At 51.0% G+C, this 24311-nt stretch overlaps 1 protein-coding gene across 4 annotated transcripts in view; it reads left to right on the top strand.

Moving 5' to 3' along the window:
- Window positions 1-4646: 4646 nt before the first annotated feature.
- Window positions 4647-24311, top strand: part of DYSF (dysferlin) — a gene marked incomplete at its 5' end in the record, with an annotated part of 186782 nt that continues 167117 nt past the window's right edge. For 2 of the 4 annotated variants that reach the window (XM_081100952.1, XM_081100951.1), the window contains 3 exons: window positions 4647-4734; window positions 16567-16622; window positions 17486-17577. In XM_081100952.1, the coding sequence (XP_080957078.1) occupies window positions 4647-4734; window positions 16567-16622; window positions 17486-17577 (236 nt within the window). Of the gene's footprint in view, window positions 4735-16566; window positions 16623-17485; window positions 17578-24311 lie in introns of those variants that run through there. The other 2 variants (XM_081100950.1, XM_081100949.1) reach the window with 1 other exon arrangement.

The following is a 24311-nucleotide window of genomic DNA, read 5'->3' as shown; positions in this document are numbered from 1 at the left end:
AAGATGAGGCCAGAAGGAAAAGCACATGCCTATGGGGTGAGTGGTGGCAAGTGGGGTGACCTGAGAAGGGCAATGCTCCAGCCACAGGTGTCAGATGATCAGTGTTAGGCAGAGACTTTGGGTCCATGGGCCAGCTTCTCTGATTTTTTCAAGAGAAGCTAAAGTCCAGATCTATATGGGAAATCTCCTAATATTTAATTCAAGTACAATATTGTTCTAAAACATTGTGTTGGTCAAAGACAACGGGGCTATGAACTGGATGTGTCCCCAGGAGACACCAGTGAGAGCATCCGAGGTTCAGTGTTTCATTTAATCTTGGAGACCTTTGTCCTAGGCTCTCTGGAAAACAGGCAGCCAGTCTTCTCTCACGTGGGATTATCAGTCAGCACCTATCCGTGACTGCATCGATGGGGCGATGGGGGAGAGCTTCGGTTCCCCGCCCCCTTACTTCTATTAGCAATGAAATGTCATTGAAGTTAACGTGACATCGTAAGTGAAAATGGTTTGCTGTGAAAACTCAGCTTCAAAACAGGTCCCTTCTCCCCTTTGCTACACAACGTGGCTCCTATGTCAGCTCTATCACCTTCACAGTGGGGCTGGCATTGTCAGGGGTGCCAGGGATCTGCTCTTACCTGCGGCTTTTGGTAGGATGAAACCTGGCTGTTAGCAAGCCCTAACTAACGATGTCTCTCTCACTCACATAACAGTTGATATGCAGGCAGTCCTGGCTGGTGAAGTTCTGACTGTCAAGAGCCCCAGGTCCTTCTGGCTTGTTGCTCTGCTGTCCCCATGCTGACAACATGGTTGGTGGCAGCTCACCATCACAATCTATATTGTAACTTGGGCAGGCATGCCCCTTCCCTATAAGGCAGTGATGGCGACCTATGATACGCGTGTCAGAGGTGACACGCGAACTCATTTTTTTGGTTGATTTTTCTTTGTTAAATGGCATTTAAATATATAAAATAAATATCAAAAATAAAAGTCTTTGTTTTACTATGGTTGCAAATATCAAAAAATTTCTATATGTGACACGGCACCAGAGTTAAGTTAGGGTTTTTCAAAATGCTGACACGCTGAGCTCAAAAGGTTCGCCATCACTGCTCTTAGGACACAACCAGGCAGTTACATACATCCCTTCTGCTCACATCCTATGGGTCATCACTTGTTTTCATAACCACAGCTAGCTGCAAGGGAGGCTGGGAAATGTAGTCTTTCTATGTGTCCACGTAAAACTCTTTGGAAAATTTCTGTGGAAGAAGGAGAGAACATATGGGAAGGGGACCAGTGGAGGTCTCACTCACACTCTCCATGAAAGCTGCATTCATGATACAAGTCCCCATGGGAGGAAGCCCCCTTGAGCACCAGGCCCTGGTATGATGTCCCCCAGGCACAGGCAGCTGTCTGATCAGGAAGGAGTCCTGGGCAGTGAGCAGCAGCCATGGCTGGAAGTTGGAGGTTGGGATGGAAAAGAAGCCTCAGGAAGTGTCCAGCAGCCAGGCCACCAGCTGCTGCGTTTCTGGTTTACAGAACAGGTGTGTGGAGCCCCTGCTCCTTGGACACAAGCCAAGTGTTTGTAAAAGTCCCCTGGAAGACTCACTGGACATGTTCGCCTGCAGACTTCCTGTGCTGACTGACAGCAGAAGTACGGTGTGGCGAGCCAGCATGGCCATGGCATACTCAGCCCCAGGGCGCCTTATGTGCCGAGCCAGCTCAGCCAGGTTCAGTGAGCCTGAGCGGGGGCGGTGAAGGATGGAGAAAAGACAGACAAGAGAATAAAAGCTGGGTCTGGGTGGGACGCTGTCCTCTCTGATGGAGAGTTAGTGACAGTGCCACGGATTACAAGCCTTGTCTTTATTTTATAGCCAGATTCCACGAGGCAAAGCAAGGGCGTGGTCAAGATGTTTACAGCGTTCTCATGGGTTTTGAGTTTACTCAATTACATGCTCCTGAACTCTATCAAGCCCACATCACTCGGGCACGTGGGGCCACGTGTTCGGACCATAGGTTCAAGCTCACAACTATAGCTGTTGGCTATCATTGTGCTGGGAGGGCTCTGCCCCCCAAGCTGGGACTTGCACGTGGCCATGAGAGGACTGTGCCCTCTCATTAGTCCAAGGCTCGAACCTGTCCAAACACTGTAGCCGCTCTCCACAGTATAGGGCAGTGATGGCGAACCTTTTGAGCTCGGCGTGTCAGCATTTTGAAAAACCCTAACTTAATTCTGGTGCCGTGTCACATATAGAAATTTTTTGATATTTGCAACCATAGTAAAACAGATTTATATTTTTGATATTTATTTTATATATTTAAATGCCATTTAACACAGAAAAATCAACCAAAAAAATGAGTTCACGTGTCACCTCTGACACGCATGTCATAGGTTCGCCATCACTGGTCTAGGGCAACGTGTAGTGTGGTGGGGGGAAGGAGCCAAGCCAGGGATCACTGTGAAAATAAAACTATCCCAAATCATCATATCCGAAACGCCCCCTAGGGGGCAGTACTATCCTTATTGAGAACCACTGGCTTAGCCTGATCTTGGGGGGAAGGAACACTGGGAAGCCCAGGACAATGCCCACGACACCAACCCTGGGGGGCCCCTTACTATGCACTGGAATGTCTGGCTGACTGAGACGGCCTGGGCCTGTCCCCTTATTGCTAGCCAGACACCAAACAGGTAGTTACCCTCATGTTATTCTTACAATTGCGACGGTGCAAAGGAGGAAAAGTGCTGCTGTGCGGTGGTTTGCCACAGGGAGCAGCCTAGACCAGGAGGTCAGAGACGGCTTCCTGGGGGCGGGACGTTTAAGCTGAGGCTTAAGGGGTGAATGAGGGTGGCCCTGTAAAGAGAAGGGAGAAGTTGCATGGTGATAGTTACTAGATTTATCATGGTGAGCCCATCATAAGGTATATAAATGTTGAATTACTATGTTGTACACCTGAAACTACTATCGTATTGCATGCCAACTATGTTTTAAGAAAATAATTAGGGCTCACGGGGGCCAGGAGGCTGGGAGCCTGAGGAAGTTTTCTGCTGGATAAATAGCAAGTAAACAGAGTGGGGATGGCGGTGGGGTTGTCGTGGGTTTGGGTAAGAAAAGGGAAAGAGGGGAGAGGGAGACTGAAGACCCTGGAAATACGGAATAATTGCCAAGCAGCAGTGAGGGCCCACCGGAGTCAGGGGTCACGACTGTCCAGCGACAGGAGGCAGGTTAGCTGTTATTCTCCAGCACCCTGAGCGGTTAGTGCAGGGGTGGAGTGGGCAGAGGGGAATTCCAGCAGGTTATGATTTCGCCACATGAAAATGCTGGATCCTCAAAATAAGAGAGGGGAAAGGGCGCTGCGGCTTTGTGCAGCGGAATGAGAACTAGTTACTGAATTGAGGCTGAGAAAGGAGCTCAGTGAGGACCTGGGAGGCGGGAGGGGGACCTGTCCGGTGCAAGGCGCAGGAGTATAAGCGTACAGAGGTGAGCAGCCAGGGCCCCTGTAGTTAAGTTCATCAGCTGGAAAGGAACCAGATGTAATGCGGAAAAGCGTGCTAAGAGCTGTCACACACGGCTCACGCTACAATCAGTTTCCCCCACGGTGGGGGCCAGGGAGCCCGGAGATGGCTGGGGTGTGTGTGTGTGTGTGGCGCCAGTGGACCCTTGTACTCCAGGGACGCAATGTAATTTGGACGCAGACCCCTGCCCCAGAGATGAGCGACTCCCGGCTGCCCTGAAGAAGGAGCAGAGGCGGGTTCGAGGGCTCGGGCCTCGGAGTCTGAGCCGCGGGGCTCCCAGCAGCCGGACCGACTGCCTGAGCTCCGAGCGCGGGAATGAGGCTGGCGGGGCCGATGCGCCGCACGGAGGCTGGGGGTCCCGGCGCAGAGCGCGCTCCGTTGCTCGCAACTCCACGCGCTCCTTCGACGCCCGCGCCAAGTTGCAGTTCCCGCTAGACACACTTTGGTCCCCGAGGCTGGGTCTCCCGGTCCTCCCGCGCCTTCGCTCATCTCTCCGGCGCCGCCATTCACCCAGCGCATTCGGCTTGCCGGCCGCGGGAGCGCAGCACGTGCGCGGCAGCGGGCAAGTCGCACAGAGGCGCTGGGGTTCTGGAGCCTGGCTGGGCGGGGAGTCCCCGAGAGGCGCTCGGGGTTCTGGAGCCTGGCTGGGCGGGGAGTCCCGGAGAGGCGCACGGGGTTCTGGAGCCTGGCTGGGCGGGGAGTCCCCGAGAGGCGCTCGGGGTTCTGGAGCCTGGCTGGGGCGGCGGGGCGGGGGGTAGGAGGGGAGTCCCGGAGAGGCGCTCGGGGTTCAGGAGCCTGGCTGGGCGGGGCGTCCCGGTCGCTGGGGGCTCCCGCGAGCCAGGCCGGCTTGTGCGTCCGCCTGCTGCCCGGCAGAGCTGTGCTTCCCGCGTCAGAGGCGCTGTCACTCGGACGCGGGCGGGGACTCCCACGGGCGCGCGCCTGCCCTCTGTCCCGCCCCGCCCGCCGTGGGGAGGGTCCGCCCAGCCAGAGTCCGGTGTCCTCCCCAGGCCTCTCCCAGGCGTTCGGACTTCTCCGCTGAGGCGCGGCGAAGGCAACAGCTCCCCTTCGGTGGGTGTCTGGGCTTGGCGCGCCCGCTCCCCTCCCGCCCGAGCGCCTCTGCGCTCCCCCAGGCGCCAGAACCATGCTGTGCTGCCTGCTGGTGAGGGCCAGCAACCTCCCTAGTGTGAAGAAGGACCGCAGCGACCCGGTCGCCAGCTTGACTTTCCGAGGTGAGAGCCCCTTGGCCACCGCGCCCACGCGCCCGCGCCACCCGCCTCTCCTCACGCACCGCAGGGTTCGCAGCCCCGGCTCCAGCACTAACCCGAGTCCAAGCCGCAGTTTTCTCCCTCTGTCAGCAGGACAGGCATCTCCGCCCTGTCTTCCGCAGGAGGCCAGGAGGATGAAACACAGCACATTGCCGCTGTGCTCTGAGATCTGGGAAACGTGCATGTGCTGTAATATGTCAACAGTTACCACTTAAAAAAATGTTTTCATTGCTTTTTAGAGAGAGAGAGAGAGAGAGAGAGAGAGAGAGAGAGAGAGAGAGAAATAAACATTGATGTGAGAGAGACACATTGATTGGTTGCCTCCCACACGCACCTCAACTGGGGCCAGGAATCAAACCTGCAACCCAGGTACGTGCCCTTGACCGGGAATCAAACCGGTGACCTTAGATGCTCGGGGCCGGCGCTCTAACCACTGAGAAACACCAGCCAGGGCTATGCTCACAACTACCCGATACCCAGAGGGAATAAAGTGCAAGCTCTTATCTGTGCCTGTAGACTGGTGTGCTTTGAATCTTTATTTCATTCATTCATTGGCCTATCTTTATTGAGTCTACCAGGTCTCAGCTGGGAGTAAGGAGCATAATAGGTTAGATATGGCCTTGATACAAGGATTTTGAGGGTTGTCAGGGATTTTTTTTTTTTTATTCAAAGAGCCTAAGTACCTACATGTGGTGCTTAGATAAGAGTACCCCCACCCCCTCTGTGTTTGGGGCAACAAAGGACTTACAACCCCTGTCTTACCAGGCAGCTTTAACCCCCTACTTTAAGGCAATCATTCCCGTGGGTGGAGGTGTCTTAGGAGGGGAAAGGGAAGAGGAAGGATCTGTCAAAATTAAGAGAAGGAACAATGGCTGTGAGTCAGGACCCCAGTTCTGTAAAGAAAGATAAATAAGGAGAGGAGAGAGAGTTTTCCACTTACCAGGATGCATATCCTGTGGTTTTGTGGAATTAAAAAAATATATGTATCACAAAAGATGGTCAGCTCTGTAGGAAGAAATGGCTGGTGTTTTCATGAGGCTTGAAAACAATGGGGGCACTTTCAGCTCTGACCCATGATCTCCATTTGCCCCCCAAGCACCCACAAATACTAATAACCATAGATTTGGCCAAGTGAGAACTATGTGCAGCTTTAATTATTTGTTATGGGATAATTTACATTGTATTTCTCTTTTGAGAAGTGTGAGTTGAAACATTTTAGAAAACTGCTATTTTCATGAATTGGTGACATCCCTGGGTGCCCACTATTATATGCAGCTTCAGGACCAGGTTCCTAGCTCTCTCTTGTCCATCAGACTTAGCCTAAGCCATTCCTGAGCAGAAATTATGAGGCCACCACTGGCTGGAAAAGAAGTTCCCAAAGGTCCCTGAGCTAAAGGCCCACATCAGCCTAGTTCTCTCAGATGCTTTGGAAATCTTTTGGGTCTGTTCACAGCTCTCTTTCCTTGGTTCTTTTCTTAAAATATATTTTTATTGATTTCAGAGAGGAAGGAAGAGGGAGAGATAGAAACATCAATGATGAGAGAGAATCATTGATTGGCTACCTCGTGCATGCCCCACACTGGGGATCCAGCCCACAACCCGGGCATATGGCTTGACCAGGAATCGAACTGTGACCTCTTGGCTCATTGGTCAATGCTCAACCACTGAGCTATCTCAGCTGGGCTTTCCCTGGTTCTGTAACAGTCTCTGGTAGCTACTAATCTCATTCTGCAGATAAGGAAATGGCAATCTGGGGAAGTTAAATGATGTGTCCAGGTTGCGGTTGTGGCAGGGAGCTACCAGTGTTGGAGTGGGCAGTACCCATGAGTCAGGTAGGTGACTTAATAGGTAATCTATTAAGGCCCCCTCTTGGTTGTTGCTCTGGGCCAGGTACCCTGCCTGCATGGCTGCTGTCCTCCCCTAATCTCTGCATGGGCCACTCTTCACAACATCTTACTATTGATGCGCTGACAAGCCCCGAGCAAAACTGAAATATAGAATATAACATATCCGATTGCTCAGAGTCCATTCGTCTTTCAAAGCCCCAGTGCAATACCACCTTCTCCAGGGAGGCACCCAGGATTCCCCGGGCTAGCATTAGTCCCTCCTCTCCGGAGGCACAGCGCCTGGTTACGTCTGCTAGCCATTCAGTCCAGCAGGTCTGTGCGCAGTCCTCAGCTCCGCACTTAGGACCCTGCGACTCCTTGAGAGCAGCGGCCTGTCCTCCGCACGGGGCACCAGAATGCCAGGGCTGGGTGCAGACAGGTGCTCTGTAGTGTTTGTGCCTTTTCTGGTCCAGCCTCTGGCCATCACACAGTCTGGGACAGCGGTCTTCACGCTTTCCTGTGCCTGACAGATTCCTGGGTCCCATCCATAGAGGTTCCGAAAGTCAGCATTGGTCACCTACTAATATTTCCATTTTGGAAACACACCTTGAGAGAAATTGGTGGGAGATGTGAAAGGTGAAATCGATGTGGCTTCTCTTTCCCCCCCTCCCACCCTGGTTTGCCAGGGGGAATTCATGCTGGAGTTTGGGGCTGAGTTGGTGCTTAGAGAGAGAGGCTGTTAGAAGCAGACCCAGAACTTAAAGATCACTTAGACGGGGGTAGTCAACCTGGCTGCACGTCAGAGTCACTTGGGGAGCTTTAAAAATATTCACTGCCAGCCTCCCTGTCCCCTCCTCTCTCTTGGAGGAGGGGCCCAGATACAGGTGATTCTAAACAGACTCCAGATATGTCAGCTGTCGGGATTGAGAATCCTTGAGCCCAACCCCCTCAGATGAATCTCAGATGGGACTGAAGCCTGCTCGCAGAGAAGCCAGCCTCGCCCTGTGCTTGGCTCCCGCACGGGGCCCCCAGTGCATGGGCCTGGCTGGCCCCACTTTCCAAGCAGTTGTTCCCCCAGCATTCCAGCCTCGGATGTAATTTCAGGACCTGCCTCCCAAAATAGACTATGAGCTTTGGAAGGCCCCACCCCGAGGGTACTTTTTTGGTTTCCCTGTCTCAAGGCTTCAGGGTAGAGGTGATTAATGAATCTTTACCATTCCTTTGTTCCTATACTAATTAATTAGTTAACTAAAATTACCTCGAGTCCCGGGCTGTAGAGGTACTTTTGACCAGTGATCTTTGTGAACGAGCAGCTTAATTTCTTGTAGCATTTAGTGATCTGTCTTTTCTTCTGCCCTGCCCATGTGCTGTCCTGGAATGTGATTATGTCCCTCCATTCATGCATTTAGTTCATTGAACACATATTTATTGAGCACCTACTATAGGCTGGGTGGTGTTCCAGATGCTGGCGATACATCCAAGAACAAAACCCGAAGCTTAGACTTTCATTTCCTTGAAGTTCGGATCTCCTGTACCCCCACTTGGTGAATTTCTGTTGGCTTCCCAGGGCCCACACGCCAGAAAACTGAATCATTACTGTCTCTTCTCCCTCCCTCATCCCTCCCCATGTCTCTCCAGGTAACCCCACTCCTTTCTCCCCGTCTTCTCCCTTCTATCTCCTGGGAGGTCTCTAGACTTTAGACAGGAGCCTGGGGGAACCTCCTAGAACTGCCTGAAGGCTGAGAGACAACTGAGGGGCAGACCTGACCCCCCTTTGTAGGGAAGGTGGGCTAAGGAGATACTGGATTCTCTGAACCTGGCTTTTTAAACATTAGAGGTGACTTTAAAGCATTGAAAATAGCCTTCTGCTTTCTTTTTGAGAACATAATATGCACTCAGTGTATGAGAGGATATACTAGAGAGGGGAGTGAGGCAAGAGTAATAAATGGCCCTGAACCCTGGCACTTTGAATTAATTTTTAATAATTTGACATATACCCTCTAAGATTTCTTTCCCATTAAAAAAAAAGCCATTTTAGTTGTGAAATTTAAGACCCAAATAAAGGACTTAGAATACAAATGTATGCCTTAATGCAGGGGTTCTCACCTGGGGTGATTTCGTTCTTTAGGGGACGTTTGGCATTGTCTGGAGACATTGTGGGGTGTCATCACTGGGTGTGTGTGTGGAGGGGGTGTGGTGGTACCCACAGGCGCGTGCTGCCACCGTTGGCAGCTAGTGGGTAGAGGCCAGGGATGCTGCTAAACATCGTGCAGTGCATAGCCCCCTCCCACAAGAAATATCCAGCCTCAATGTTTATGGTGCCCACATTGAGAGACCCTGCTTTAATGGCTAAATTAGGAAGGGCATACCCACATGTATCACCCAGGTCAAGGAATGGAGTCTTTGGGCCCCACCCTCCCACCAGAGGCCTCCAGACCCCTTGCCTTTCTCTCTAGACTCTCTAGTCTAGAGTAATAGCTTCTCTCAAAGGTCTGTCAACTTACATTTTCACTCAGCAGTACACCAGGGGCATTTTTCTCTGTCAGTCAGTATTCTCCACACCTTTTAGAAATGCCTGCATAGTATTTTAATGTGTGGGTGTACCATAATTCAGTTATACAACTTCCTATTGATGAATATTTAGGTTATACCAAATGCTTTTTAAAAAATATATTTTATTGATTTTTTACAGAGAGGAAGGGAGAGGAATAGAGAGTTGGAAACATCAATGAGAGAGAGACATCGATCAGCTGCCTCCTGCACACCCTCTACTGGGGATGTGCCCACAACCAAGGTACATGCCCTTGACTGGGATCGAACCTGGGACCCTTGAGTCCGCAGGCTGACACTCTATCCACTGAGCCAAACCGGTGAGGGTGATATACCAAATGTTTTATATTTATAGTCGATACCTAAATGATACTGTCACTGTTAGAATTATCCTGGTGTCTAAATCTTTGCCCACATATTTAATTATTTTGGGGGGTAAATACCAGAAGTGACATTACTGTGTCAGAGGTTTATGTATTTAAGGCTTTGCTGCATTTCCCAAATTGCTCTCCTGAAAATCTGTACCAACTTTACCCTCCCATCAGGGGAGTATGGGGCTTGTTTTCCTATACTAATCCTGCTAACATAAAGCATTATCATGCAAATCTCTTTAATAATTTCTTTGGTTCAAATAGCATTTGTGATATTTCAAAGTTATTACCTATTTGAATTTATTTTTACTGAATGCTTTTTAAAAAAAGTTATTGATTATTTTAGAGAGAGAGAGAAAGGGAGAGGGAGAGGGAGAGAAACATGGATGCAAGAGCAGAACCTTGATCGGCTGCCTACTGCATATCCCCTAGTAGGGATTGAGCCTGCAACCCGGGCATGTGCCCTGACTAGGAATGGATCTGGCAACCTTTCGGTGCACGGTACCACACCCACCCAACCGAGTCACACCAGCCAGGGCCCGAATTGCCTTTTAATTACCCATTAAGAGAGGGCTTCAGGGCTTGTCTTTTTCTTAATTAGTTGCAGTGCTCTTTATATGTTAAGAACATTAAAATGTCATCATAGGTGTTTCGAATATCTCCCCAGTTCTAATTGGCCTTTTGAGTTTCAAGATTACCCCTCTCAGAGTACATTCCACCACCGCCCCTTCCTTTCCTGGCTGCTGTTTCCGGGAAGTGTGGTTTCAGTTAGGATTTAAAAAGATGGAGATGGAGTAGGAGTTCTTGAGGGTGAGGAGGGCAGGGCTTCTGCTGGGCAGGGCGGGAAATGACAGCTGCCCAGCTCTTGGGGCGCCCAGGCTTGAGTCAGGGCAGAACCTGTCCTTTGTGACGGGGGCTCTGTGCCAGGATGCAGAGCAGACTGCCCTTCAGCGGAAGCCAGGGTGCCTCTTCTCCTTTCAGCTGCCGCTGCCTTTGGTGTTTGCTGACATTCCGAATGTCTATCAGGGTCTTTGTCTGATGGGTGTTCTAATGAAGTGTCAAGAAAGGGCCCAGTACAGAGCAAGTCCTCAGTAAACCTTGAGGAACAAATGAGAGGCTGCCTGCAGGACCTGAAGGCTGCCCAGCGTCCGGCAGCCAGTTCTTCACCCCGGACAGAGACAGCTGTCTCTCTAGGTGCCTGGCACCCCCAGCCAGCCACGCACCCCTGTCCGAACCTGAGACATCCTCTGCCACTCCCCCTACCCCCTTCCTCACGCAGACACTGGCCTAGACCCAGCCCCACAGCCTGTGTCCTCTCATCTTTCACCTGGACTTTAAAAAAAAGTTCGTGGTAAAATTTACCATCTTAACCACTTTGAAGTGTACAGTTCAGTGTCACTAAGTACATTCATACTGTGTGCAACCACCAGCACCATCCATCTCCAGAACTCCTTCATCTTTCCCAACTGAACTCTATGCCCGTCAAATAATATCTCCCCCTCCCCCCTCCCCAAGCTTATTTCACTTCTATAATGTCCTCAAGGTCCATCCATGTTGTAGCTTGTTTCAGAATTTCCTTCCTTTTTAAGGCTGAGTAATATTCCATTGTATGTACATCTCACGTTTTGTTTATCCATTTATCTGTCGGTGGACGCTTGGGCTGCCTATACGTTTTAACTACTGTGAATAATGCTGCTATGGATATGGGCATATAAATATCTCTTTGGGTCCCTGCTGGATTTTTATCTAGCCTGCGACTGTCCCTGTTTTTAGTCCACATGCTCCCAGGTGTGGAGACCCCTAGGCCCCTCTGCCTCTAGCACATCCCTCCAGCAGAGTAGCTGCACTTCCTACATGGACATTCAGGGCTCCCGGGGGCATGGAAGTAGAAGCTGCGGGCCCTCCTTTGGCCCCAGGGCTGGACCAGATCAACGTGGGGGGCAGCATGCAAGGATGTGGTTGCCAGGATGCTGGTTCAGTGGGCCAGCCTAGGCAATATCAGGTCTTCTCCCTGACACCTTCAGCTCCAGGAAGTGGGGCTGCTTCTTTGTCTGCTTGGATATGAGGGCAGGGTGGCTGTGGCATCTGCACCCCCTTTAATTAATCCTGCCTCCAGCCTTGTACCAGGCACATAACAGGTGTGGGAAAAGATCTGCACACTTTTGTACATCATTCCCCTCATGAAAGTCAGTGTCCCTCACACACTAGGGACAGCAACTCTAAGTGTTGAGTTGTTTCACTTCTTGGGGCCTTAAAACTATTTTTATTGTGGTAAAATATACGTAACAACATTTACCATTTTAACTATTTTGAATACAATTCAGTGGTATTCAACACATCCACATTGTTGTGCAGTCATGCCCGTTATCGACCTCTAGAACTTCTTTATTATCCCAACTGAATCTCCACACCCATTACATAACAACTCCCCGTTCTTCCTGCCCCCGCTCCTGGTAACTTCTGTTCTACTTTCTGTGTCTATGAATTTGACATTCCAGGTACCTAAGTTGAATCATATAATATTTGTCCTTTTGTGTCTGGCTTATTTCATTTAGAATAATGTTTTCAGTGTTCATCTGGTACCATGTGTCAGAATTGCCATCCTTTTTAAGGCTGAATAATATTCCATTTTAGTGGCTATTCCACATTCTGTTTATCCATTTATCTGTCCATGGACATTTGGGCCATGGTGCCTAGAGATGCAAAGGGAAATGGACCAGTATTCCTCAGCCTTTCCTTAAAACATCCTTCGTCAGGCATGAAACTCGCCCACGGCAAAGACTGTGGTGTGCGCTCTCAGTGAGCACCCTGCCTTAGAGTTTGTCTTCTCTGTGATCCCACCAGCCCCAAAGATCCCATTGTCATCAGTGTCCCAAAACCCAGTGTTTCGTCTGCTTCCCAAATGTATCGTTACCTTTATAATTGAGTTGGGGGGCGGGGTGAGGGGGAGGGTCTGTCCTGTCTTGGCTACTGGAGATTGACAGCTGGCTGGGTGATCCCTTCCACACTCTAACCTCTGTGTGTGTCCAAGCCCTGGGGGGCTAACAAGCATCTTGGGCCTCTGAAAGGTATCTGTCCCCACAAGATGGGCCCAGACCACTGGCGGGCATAGTACCCTGGCCACTAGTAGGGGGACGTACCAGGTGGTGAGCAGAAGGGCTCCTTATACAAGGCCATGGCCATAGCTGACCTTTAGGTAACAGGATGTATGTGGGCTCTTGGCAGTGGAGATTGCTCAGCCAGGTGGTCTCCAGCTGGGACAGGATGGTCTGGCTTCTTACCTGTCTCTGTGACCCTCCTCACTTCCCTTCCTCAGCCCATGGTCTTTATTGGAGTTGGCTTCTGTGGGGGACCAGGACCGTGTTCTATGCCATTCCTGCCACACACCTTGGCTCTTGGCACTCAAGGGCTAGGATGGTGATTTCTTTGTTCTCTAGTTCTCCTCGGACAATCTTCCTTTAAGGCAATATTTTCAAACTTTTTGGACTGTTACATACAACAAGACTTAGATTTTACATTAAGTTGCGGTACACCTAAGTTTTAAGTAATAGTACTTTTCTGACAAAAGACGTACTCTGAGATTTTCTTCTCTAGTCTGTCCTGTCATTAAAAAGACAGATTGGTTCACTTACTCAATTGATGTCATGGCCCTCTATTGGGTCCCAATGAGTAGATTGAAACTCACCACCGTGCAGTCATGGGACATTGTGGTCTAGGAGTGTGGGGTAGAGTTGTGTGGGTGAGGCTTGAGGAAACAAGTGACAAATTGCCATGGGGAATGGAAGAGTAGGTTTATTCCTCTTCACTGAGTCTTTCCGTCTGGAGGATCACCTCATGTCTTCACGAATGCTTGCTGGCCCCCAATTCTGCAGAGCAACCTCAGGAGAGGGCATAGTCCCCTGCCCCCCAAACCCCAGCATGAGCTGTGAGCTCTTCTGTATCTTTAATTATTGAGTCTATTATATGTGTATAAAACCACATCTCTTAAGGCCAAAATTAATTAGCAAGGACAGGACAAGTCTAAATTCATGATGAGGAAGGAACTGTTTCCTAATTAGCAGCGCGCCTTCCCTTTTCTTGGCGCCTGTCAGGCATGTGATTGTGTGGAGTTACTGTTTCATTTCTTTCTTGCTCCTCTTTGGGGCTCTGGTGCCCATGGGTGACCCCTCAGTGTCATCCAGAGGGTCCAGAGTTGGCCCTTCTAACCAGGACTTAGTGAAATCCAGTTGAGGGCCTTTGTTCCCGTCATCCTCAGGGAAGGCAGGAAGTGGAAAATATTTAAAAGCCATTTTGCACAGGGCTTGGCACACAGACACTACCTAATTAATACTAGCCAGGAGCACCGGGAAGTGCTTCCAGCTGCACAGCTCAGGAGAGGCTGCGGATGGAATTTTCCATGTTACTCCTGTAGGTCCTAGGAATTGATAGAGGAGGGGACATCGATGCTTAGATGGCATCTTATATCCTTTCCAACCCCGTAAAGGAGACACTCATTATAATTAATTTGTTGCCGAGAGAACTAAGACCTAGAGATGTTATAAGCCCCACCTCAGGCCACACAGCAGTGGCTGCTATTTGAATGACTCCAAAGCCGTGTGTCTCATGCCTGCTGGAGCCACACCAGCATAGCCCACAAGGAGATTTAGAGTGGTTCCGCCAGGGCAGACCTGGGCCATTTTGATAAGGAAACTGGTGTCCTGCCCAGGACATCCCTCCCCCTGTGCTTCCTGCCATCCCCTCCATTCGTTGATACACAGCCGTATTGTGAATGCAGTCTTATGGCGTTCTCTGAGAACAGTGATCCCATCCTCTGGTGAGGAAGTGAACGTGCAGCCAAGTTGGAAAAGGACCCATTCATTCAGCGCCCAGTTACTGGGGACCTCGCTATATATGGGGATACTAGCATGGTAAGGCATGGTGTCTGCCCCTTGAAGTTCATGGTCCAGTTGGGAGGACAGCCATAGAAGCACACAGTTATCCTGCGGTCTGCTACCTGTGGTCACAGCTTACAACTATAAGGGAGGCTTATCAGAGGAGAAAATGAGCTGGGTATTGAAGAATCAGTAGGAGTTCACGAAATGCTTCCCGGTGGGGCACAGTGGGGAGGGGAGGGGTAGTAGACTTACGTTTAATGAAAATGCTGTGTGTTGGGCACCTCACTCATCCTATCTTTTTTTTTTTTAAGTTTAGTTATTTATAAATATATTTTTATTGATTTCAGAGAGGAAGGAAGAGGGAGAGATAGAAACATCAAAGATAAGAGAGAATCATTGATCGGCTGCCTCCTGCACGCCCCCCACTGGGGATCAAGCCTGCAACCCGGGCTTGTGCCCTTGACCGGAATCGAACCTGGGACCCCTCAGTCCGCAGGCTGACGCTCCATCCACTGAGCCAAACCAGCTAGGTCCACTCATCCTATCTTGTCTAATTTTCGCTGCGGGTCTGATCTCACCACCACAGTGTCGGTTCTGGTTGTCTACCCCGACCATTCTGTGTTACCTTGTCCCAGCCCTCGTGAACACATAGACCTGCCTTGGGATAGCCCGCTTCAGACAGACCCCTTCAAGGCCAGGGTAAGCTGGATCTTTTAAAGTCTGAGATAGCCCAGCTGGCATGGCTCAGTGGTTGAGCATTGACCTATGAATCAGAAAGTCACAGTTCGATTCCTAGTCAGGGCATATGCCCGGGTTGGGGGCTCAGTCTCCAGTGTGGGGCGTGCAGGAGGCAGCTGACCCATGATTTTCTCTCATCATTGATGTTTCTATCTCTCTCTCCCTCTCCCTTCCTCTCTGAAGTCAATCAAAATATATTTAAAAAAATAAAAATTGAGATAAAATTCCTATGCTCTAAAATTCACCATTTTAACTATGTAAAGGTGACATTTTAAATAGTTTTTAGTATATTCACAATACTGTGCAATCATCATCGCTCTCTAACCTCAGCCCATTTCGTCACCCCGACAAGAAACCTCTGTTAAGCATTCACTCCCCATTCCCATCTGCCCCCAACCCCTGGAAAGTACTTACCTGTGGATTTGCTTATTCTGGATGTTCATGTAAATGGAATCCTATAATATGTGGAGGTGGGTGGCTTTAAAAAGAAAAATAGAATCTTTTTTGTGTGAATATAAAGCCATTTATTTTCATTCTTCCTGTAAATTTTTGTCCATTTGAAGTTTTATAATTCTAAAGTTTATGTCCTCAGGCAAAAGGCATTGTGGGGAGAGACAGACAATGAATTGCTAAATTTCTTTAAAACCTTCTTTAGCAGATTAAGGTCCAGGACTCAGCTTAAAATTTTTGCCCAGCTCAGATTGTGGAGAAAATTGACCTTTAAGCTATAAAACTTACTTTTCACTGATGAAAAGGAAATATGACCTGGAAAGAAGCCGCAGAAGTGAAAGTAAAAATCAGTATCATTTTTTGTTTTTTTTTTTTTTAGTGAAAATGAGCATATCCTAAATTAATAGTTTAAATTATTTAAACTTAGAGGACTAATTAGTCTGCTCAGGCTGCCATAGCAAAATACCACAGATTATGTGGCTTTAACAAGAGGAACTAATTTCTTACAGTTCCAGAGGCTGGGGAGTTCAAGGTCAAGGTGCTGGCCTATTTGGTTTCTGAGGAGAGCTCTCCTCCTGGCTTGCAGATGCTTCCTTGCTACTGGGGGCTCACAGGACACAGAGAAAGCGAAAAATGGAATCTTTTCAATGAAGATCATTCATTCTTAGAGTCAGAAAATGTGCAATTGAAAAATTTTACTTAGAAAATCTGGAATAACAATTACAAATCATTAAGAAAAGTCAGCCTGGGTATTTTCCTTTAAAAACAGCCTTCTGATGGGCTGCTGCTTCTCCATCCCGGAGCTGGGAGAGGAGTCGGTGACTGGCGCTGGGCATCCATGTGGACCGGTGGGGTCCTCAGGGCAGCCGCTGGTTTGTAAGGCTTCCTTTGGCAGGTGAGCTGCAGTGCGTGTCTGAGGAGCTGCCCCTCCGGATGGGAGGTGCAGGGGTGGGACAGTCTCTCACTCCCTCTTTGTGTCTCTCATAGGGGTGAAGAAGAGAACCAAAGTCATCAAGAACAACGTGAACCCTGTGTGGAATGAGGTATGCGCGTTTCTTCACCCTCCTCTCCTCTCTCTGCCGCCACTGCCTCTGTAGGGACAAGTCAGGGGCCGGTGCCGGAGGGGCTGGTGGTCCCATGTGCCAACTAAATCCTCCTGGCGCTTGGAAGCTGGGAGGACGGTGGTGGCCTGGCATGCCCGGCAAACAGAGGTGGGTGTGGCCTGGGGAGGAGTAAGTGTCCATGTTCCCTCCAGCTCTGTCAGCCAGGTGGTTAGAGGCTCCCTTGCCTGTCTCGTCTCCCTTACACAGGCCATTCTCCTGCCCAAGGCCCACCTCTTTCCCATCGAGCTCCCAGATGCACCAGGTCCTCCTCTGGCTCCTGCTGGCCCCTTGCCCTTAACCAGCTCCCTTCACAGGCCCCCCTGGTGGTCCTTGGGAAGCCCTGGATGCCTTCGGTGGATGGGGCTGGGATGTGCAGGGGAGCCCCTGCTCTGAGGAAGGTCCGGGGCCTCTGGCTGGGCCTCCCCAGTGTGGCACTAACGCCCGCTGCCCAGCAGGGAGGGGCCTGGCTTCTGATGAGCACATTGGTCTTGGCCCTGAGGACGCTGCAGGCTTCCCGGGCATTTTCCCCAGCGGTGCTTCTAGGCCTGGTGATTGGTGGAATTGACTTGGGGAGGGGGTTAGGGGAGTCTGGCCTCCTCTCTTCTGTTGCCGTCAGCTCTCACTGTCACCCTGAATCTTGGGACCCTGCCATTCATGTATTCATTCATTCACTCATTTACCCGCTTATCCACCAGCATCATTTATGGGTGCCTGGTCCATCTTGCATGACCAGGGTGAACGAGACAGCCTCTTCTCCTCGGGGGCCACGGGTTAAGTGCGATGTCTTTTCTCCTTTCTCCCAGGGCTTTGAGTGGGACCTCAAGGGCATCCCCCTGGACCAGAGCTCCGAGCTGCATGTGGTGGTCAAAGACCACGAGACGATGGGGAGGAACAGGTGAGGCGGGCAAGGGGGTCTCTGTGCCTGCAGGTGCAGCTAGGCTCATGGTGGACATATATTCCACAGTCTGGGCTCGGAGAGCTGGTGTTTCAACTCAGCATTTGCTGAACACCTGCCTCCCCTGGCTGCCTGGCTGCAGCCTCAAAAACTCAGCCCTGGGTAAGTCCGAGCTGCCCAGGCTGCAGGGAAGGTGATGGCTGGAATCAGGTGTGCATGTGTTTGCACAGACAGCCTGTGGCCCAGGGAGTGGGGAGGAGAAGGCGCCCTGTGTGGGCGTGGTTCTCTCTCCTCGCCCTGCCCAGACTGGAGAGGGCAGCGGCACACTGCGGGAGGCAGGCAGGCCACCAGCAGGGAGCTCTCGAGGAAGGCTTCATGGAAGAGGTGGGCTTGGAGCTGAGATTTGTGGTTTGGACGTCGGAAGGGTAATAACGGTTCCCACGGACTGCACTCCTCCCTGGCGGTGTTTTCTGTTATTTCACTAGGTAGCAGGGAGGGTTGCCAGGCAGAGGGCATAGCAGATGCAAAATTGTGGTGGCAAAAGCAGGCTTTCTGGTGATCCCTTCTCTTGGCATTGAGCTGCTGGGCTTTGTATGTGCTGGTGGTAGGGGTGTGGGGGTGGGCAGGACCAACGGAGCATGCGGAGGGTCCTGTTGATTGTGGGTGGCGTGGCCTGGGGGCAGAGGCAGCTTGCAAGGCTGCACAGCTGTGACTGTCAGGGGCTCAGCAGTGCCCGCTGGGCACGGTGGGGTGCAGGGGCAGCTGTGTTCGGTGCCGGCAGGGGTGGGTTCATGCTCTTGGTCCCATTTACTGAGGTCTGGGCGCAAGGATCAGGCATGGTGGCCTTGCTGTTTTGTGATCTGCTCACAGGGGAGCCTTTGTTTGGGAACTGGGTCAGTGGTGTCTGAGTCCTGGGAGGCCTGGCTGTGTTACCTTGGGGTGGAGGAGGGGAGAGAGGGAAGGAGGGAGGATTCAGAGACCTGGGGAAGGCTGACAAGGGTCTTGGGCTGCAAAACACCTGGGAAGTTTGAAATCTTAAAAGGCTTGGAAGAGAAACCCAACTGTCACTGTTTCTCTGTGGTTCTACTGGCCATGCGTGCAGGGCATGGTATGTGTGGGGTCACTTCCGCTGGGCCTTCCCAAGGTGGGGCTGTAAGGTGTGGGAGCCAGGGCCTCAGCAACACCAACCTGCACAGGCAGCGGGGGCTAGAACCAGCTCACACAAAGCTATCCCAACACAGGCAAACATTTTGTAGAAAACACAGCAGCCTCCAACAAGAACAAATGGTGGGCCAGCAGATCAGGAAGGGAGTGATTCTGAGCACTGGGTAGTCCTGGAGGGCTTCCTGGAGGAGGGCCACTCAGCCTGACTTAGAGGCTGGGGTAGGCTTTAGAGAGGCGAGGAAGGGAGGGCATCCGGTGTCTGGGTACGGAGGCAGCCAGGCTAAGGCCTTATAGGTGGGACTAAGTCACATGACAAGTGAGCCAACTGAGAAGGCAGCAATTGGCCCAGATTGCTAGGGGCCTCCAATACCAGGCTGAGGATAATAGTAGAAAAACCACAACAGCTGATGTTTTCTGAGAGCTTAGCCAAGGGTCTGGCCCTGGGCTGAGTCTTTATGTACAGGATCTTTTAAAGTCAGTTACATACTACTATTAGAATCGTCATCATTACAGGTGGGGAAACTGAGGCGCTGAGAGAATGGGTGATTTTCTCCAAGGATAGTGACAGCAGAGCGGTGATGAGAGGGCTCATCTGCAACTTGCTCCTGATCATTACACCTTTCAGAGGCTCCTGGAAGCCCTAGGAGGGGGCTGGGACCTTCTGGAGACTTCAGTTCCCTGAAGATGCTGGCGTGGAGGGGGAGAGCTTAGTGAGGCAAAGGTAGGGCAGTCTGTATACTGAGAGGCATGCAGAGAAAATGCATGTTTCATTTTCATGATCAGATGCAGCATTTTACAGACCTTGTGGGGAAATTTCTAAGATCCTGAAGGCAGCATGAGTGCAGGGGCCATAAACATATGTTTGATCAATTCAGGGGCCAGGCTGGCCTTCAGGGTGACACCAGGCCAGTGCCACACATGGCCTGTCCTGGCCGTGGGTCAGAGGTCACAGCAGGGGCCAGGCTGCACTGCACCTTGGGGCCCTCTCATTGGCCCCCGGGGGCGTTCTCCAGCTCCTGGAGGGAAGCTGGCTCTCAGAAAACCACTTCCCATGTGACTAGTTCACTGCAGGGCCAGTGTGCTAGAACCAGTTCCTCAAACACGAAGTTGCGGAAGAGCAGTTCACATAAGTTCCCAATTTACCAGCCCATTGAGATATAATTTCTAAAAACCATTGAAATATAATTTTTGAGTTTTCCAAACATTTATCTCAATTTTGCATTTCTAGCAATTAAAAATTAAACATTGGCCCTGGCCGGGTAGCTCAGTTGGTTAGAGCGTCGTCCTCGATACACCAAGGTTGTGGGTTTGATCCCTGGTCAGGGCACATACAAGAAGCAACCAAAAGCCGAAACCGGTTTGGCTCAGTGGATAGAGCGTCGGACTGTGGACTGAAAGGTCCCAGGTTCGATTCCGGTCGGGGGCATGTACCTTGGTTGCGGGCACGTCCCCGGTGGGGAGTGTGCAGGAGGCAGCTGGTCGATGTTTCTCTCTCATCGATGTTTCTAACTCTCTATCCCTCTCCCTTCCTCTCTGTAAAAAATCAATAAAATATATTAAAAAAAAAAAAGAAGCAACCAATGAAGGCATAAATAAGTGAACAAATCGATGTTTCTCTCACTCTCTCTCTCAAATCAATAAGTAAAAATTTAAATATGAATTAAATCAAACTCAAATGTAAACTTAGATTTATAAATATCTGAAGCATTTCAGAGGTTGCCCACACAACACTGCCACCTGTGGAAATGATAGAATTCTGGCCTACGTGGAGGAGCCAATGGGTGCCCAGCCCGGGTCGCAGTTTGCCTGAATGTTGGATGCGTGAGGGGGACCTGCTGGAGCAGGGCAGGCAGGCAGGCAGGATACGTGCCCGGTGCTGCCGTGAAGCCTCCATGGCGAGACCTCACCTTACACATGAAATCTGAGAGAAGAATTCGAGAGTAACCATTCTAAAGCGATGAAAGTAAGAAACATACCGGGAAGTGACATGAGTAACCCTGTGACATTTTTCATTTTGAAAGAGAAAACGGGAAAAAGTCAGTGACCTGCGTTGGGGGAACATTTTAAATAGCACGCCTACTCACCGCCCTCCAGTCGTCACCGGCTGGTCAGGAAGCAAACCGGGAAGTAACAGGCATGACCGTGACCGTGGTCACCTGATTGTCCTCAGGGCCTCTGTGAAGCCCCTCGGGGTCGTCGTGCAGCAGCCCCCTTCGTTGCTGGGGTTTTGGGCGTGTGCCCTGCGAGCTCATGACTGGTGTACCCAGGCCACCTTCCAAGCAGGTGGGTCTCAGCCCTCCGCCGCTGTTCACGCCTGCGGTCTCCCTCCATCCGGCCTCCTCTCCCTCCCTGACCTCCCTCCTCGGCCTCCATCTGTTGCTAGAGTTCTCCTCAACGCCTTGCTTGTTCTTTTGTCTCAAAGTCTCTCGCTTTGCTTTTTTTCCTTCCTCACCCCCCTTTCCTTTTAGTCTTTCTCCCCACCACGTCTCCCCACCTCCCTTCTCCTCTCTTTCTCCAGGGCTTTTGGGGCGCTTGACACTTCTGTGTTTCCCTGATGGCTGATGGCAGTTTGGGGTGACCGCGCTATCCTAGACTGGTCCACTGGCCTGGAGTGGGATCTTGGAAAGTCCCGGGTGGTGGTGGGAGGGGTGCAGGGGGAGGAAATCTCAGGCTGGGAACTGCCTCCTGGCTGCTCAGCACCCCATCCACCCTCAGCCTGAGGGACCCCAAGGGTGAATACACTTTGTGTTGATAAAATCGGGTTTGAAATGCACATAAAAGGAAACTCTACTTCTACGGATGGGAGGCGCTCATTGTAAATCCAGCTGGAGGTCCTGGACTCCCATCCCAGGCTGCACTGAACAGCTCACTTCCTGTTTACTCTGGGCGTCTCAGAGGGATGCTGGAGGGGAGGGGACCCTGATCCCTGACCAGCTGTTTTGACCCCTGGGACGTTCAGCCCAGAGGTTCCTAATGCAGCCACACCACAGCTTCCCTGACAGCTTTCACAGACACTGTCTGGCCCCACCCTGGGATTCGGATTTAATTGGTTGGGGGTGGGCTGCCATTGGGACAAACTCCCAGGTGTTGGGTATTTCTATGTGCAGCCTGGCCTGAGACCCCCTCATCTCCACTCCGGACCAGTGCTACCCAGTAGAACTTTCTGAGATGATGGAACTGTGTTGGCGTGTGTAACGGAGGAATGGAATCTTAAATTTTATTGAATTGAAATATAAATAGCGAATGTGTGTGGTGGCTGTGTGGTGGACAGTGCAGGTCTAGGTTTTTAGACCAGTGTTGCAATCCTGCCTGCATATGAGAATGATCTGGAGGCTATAAAACATCCGTGTCTGGGTGCCGAGGCAAACGGCTCAGAGGATGAACTGGAGTAGGAGGCAGGAGTGAGCACTTCTTGAAACTGCCCAGGGGAGGCCAGTGTGCACCAGGGTTGAGCAGTGCGGGCCCTTCTGCCAGGAATTGCTCTCAATTTTCTTCATGGATTAGCTAAGAAACAAATATAAGCTGGTAATAGTTTATGTATGTAATTGTTGGTGGAAATGATCACCATACAGTAATATGGTCCAAACTGCACGTGATAAACTTGATAAGGAAATGAAAACTGACGGAAGAATCTTGTTGGCAACTGTAAACACTGACCTGGAAAAATGGGTTTTAATAGAAATAATTTCACCAAAGAAAACTCAAAATGGAAGGGAGCCAAATTTGGTAAAGCTTAGTATGAGCCCCCAAAAAGAAAACAAATCTGAGCTAAATCTGTGTTGGGGAATTTAAACAGAAAACAATTGTTATCAGTGGCAATGATGTTGGTAAAATAAAAATGAAGATTAAGAAAAAAGGAAAGTTTGATTGCATTGTTTAGAAAATGTATCCAATTAAACGGGGTTACCTTGTTCTGGAAAATGCCTTCCTGGTGAAAATTAATTAATGTAAGTGTATTTTTGATTCAAATGTCTGGTACATACCAGCATGGAAGCAGCCGTCTCCACAGGGTCAATACATCCGGCTGCCGAAGCATCAGGTTCAAAATGCTCACCTTGACTGCAGCACCTCACTGGCCAGGTCCAGCCAGGCCCGGGCGGGTGGCCAGCTTCGTCAAAGACGCATACAGGATACCCAGTTAAGTGCCTGGGACACACTTAAATGATCCATTGTTTATCTGGGATGTGAACTCACAGGGAATCCTGCATTTGGTCTGACCAGCGTGCCCCGGGGTGACTGTGCCCAGCTCCGTTAGTCAGGACGTGGAGAAGAGACCTGGATTTACCAGGAGCCGGTTAGGGGGCTCTCACAATAGTGTTGCCCTTGGAATAGTGTGAGCCACTCACCACCTTTTAGCGACGCGGTGACTCGCTAAAGTGAAGTGGGGCTTTTGGGGGTTTCTCACCCCCACACAGAGCCTCCTCCTCCCCCGTGGTCCGTGTCATCCCATCAGTCCTGGTGCTCGCACGCTGGGGTTCCAGCAGGCAGCTCGGAACCTCCCTGAGTGCCGCTGCTCCTTCTCCGCACCCCACTGCGCGCGCCTCCCCCCCCCTCCCCGCAGCTGCTCTGCCTCCCACCTGACCCTAGGCTCCAGGAGCTGGTCTAGTGGGGTGAGCATGAACTTTGGCAAAAGCCAGAGTGTAGTCTCAACCGCAGTGTGGCCTCGAGCAGGTCACCGAAGCTCCCTGAGGCCGATTCTTCCTCCTTCGAGAGCATTGAACGAATCGCTAAAGCAGATCTCAGGGACCTGCCACAAGGGTTGCTCAATACGCCGTGGTTCCTTATGGCACAGCCTCTTTCCTTCTCTCTCTTGTGCTGCCCTCCGGCTGACACCAGTTGCTTCAAGCCCTTTCCCATCAAAGGCAGCGCGCAGCCAGCTACGGTTTGAAAAAGGACTAATTCATACTGAAGTGTTCACCTCTGGCTTAATGTTCTACTCCTCTGAGGAGCCTAGTGGATGCTGCTTTATGTGCCAGCCTGCTTAGGATAACAAGCGAATGCCCTTGGTGAGTGTCAGGCTCCAGCACAGGTGATGAGGACATATATTGGGAATGGTGGGGCCTCCTGGCTCAGGTGGCTGTCTCCTGTCGGGCTGTCTCTGAGCCTGGAGTAAGTCTTGGCAGAAGTGGGGGTGTCCTGGTGCTTCCTGGGAGCACAGGGGAATGTGGGCATTTTCAGGAAGGAGCTAAACATGAGTCTCAGTCCTCTTAATAAGAGGGCCCCGTGCAAGAATGCCGGGTGACAGAGGCACCTGCGGGGGAGGGGCGGGCCAGTCAGTGCCTGTCACTCACGCCTGGAGTGTGTCAATGTGGACGAGGGGTTCCAGCCTGGCGGGAGCAGGTGCTCTGAGTCCCCCAGGCTGTCCACCAGAGCTGAGCAGGGCAGGGGTGGTAGAATGAGAGGAAGGGTCAGGGGCTCCTCTCAGGGACCCCACTCTCAGTAGTGCATCTCCTCTTGGTGCCGTCTGTGACTTGGACCTCTCAGAACCTCTGTTTCCTCATCAGGGCAATGGCAATAACAGTACCTACATTGCAAGGTTGTTGTAACGTTTAAATGAGGTAATGTCAAAT

This window comes from Myotis nattereri (assembly GCF_964212035.1).
Source record: "Myotis nattereri genome assembly, chromosome: 10".
NCBI lineage: Eukaryota > Metazoa > Chordata > Mammalia > Chiroptera > Vespertilionidae > Myotis > Myotis nattereri.
The sequence above is the reverse complement of the archived record's forward strand: the minus strand, read 5'-3'. Positions and strand labels throughout refer to the sequence as shown.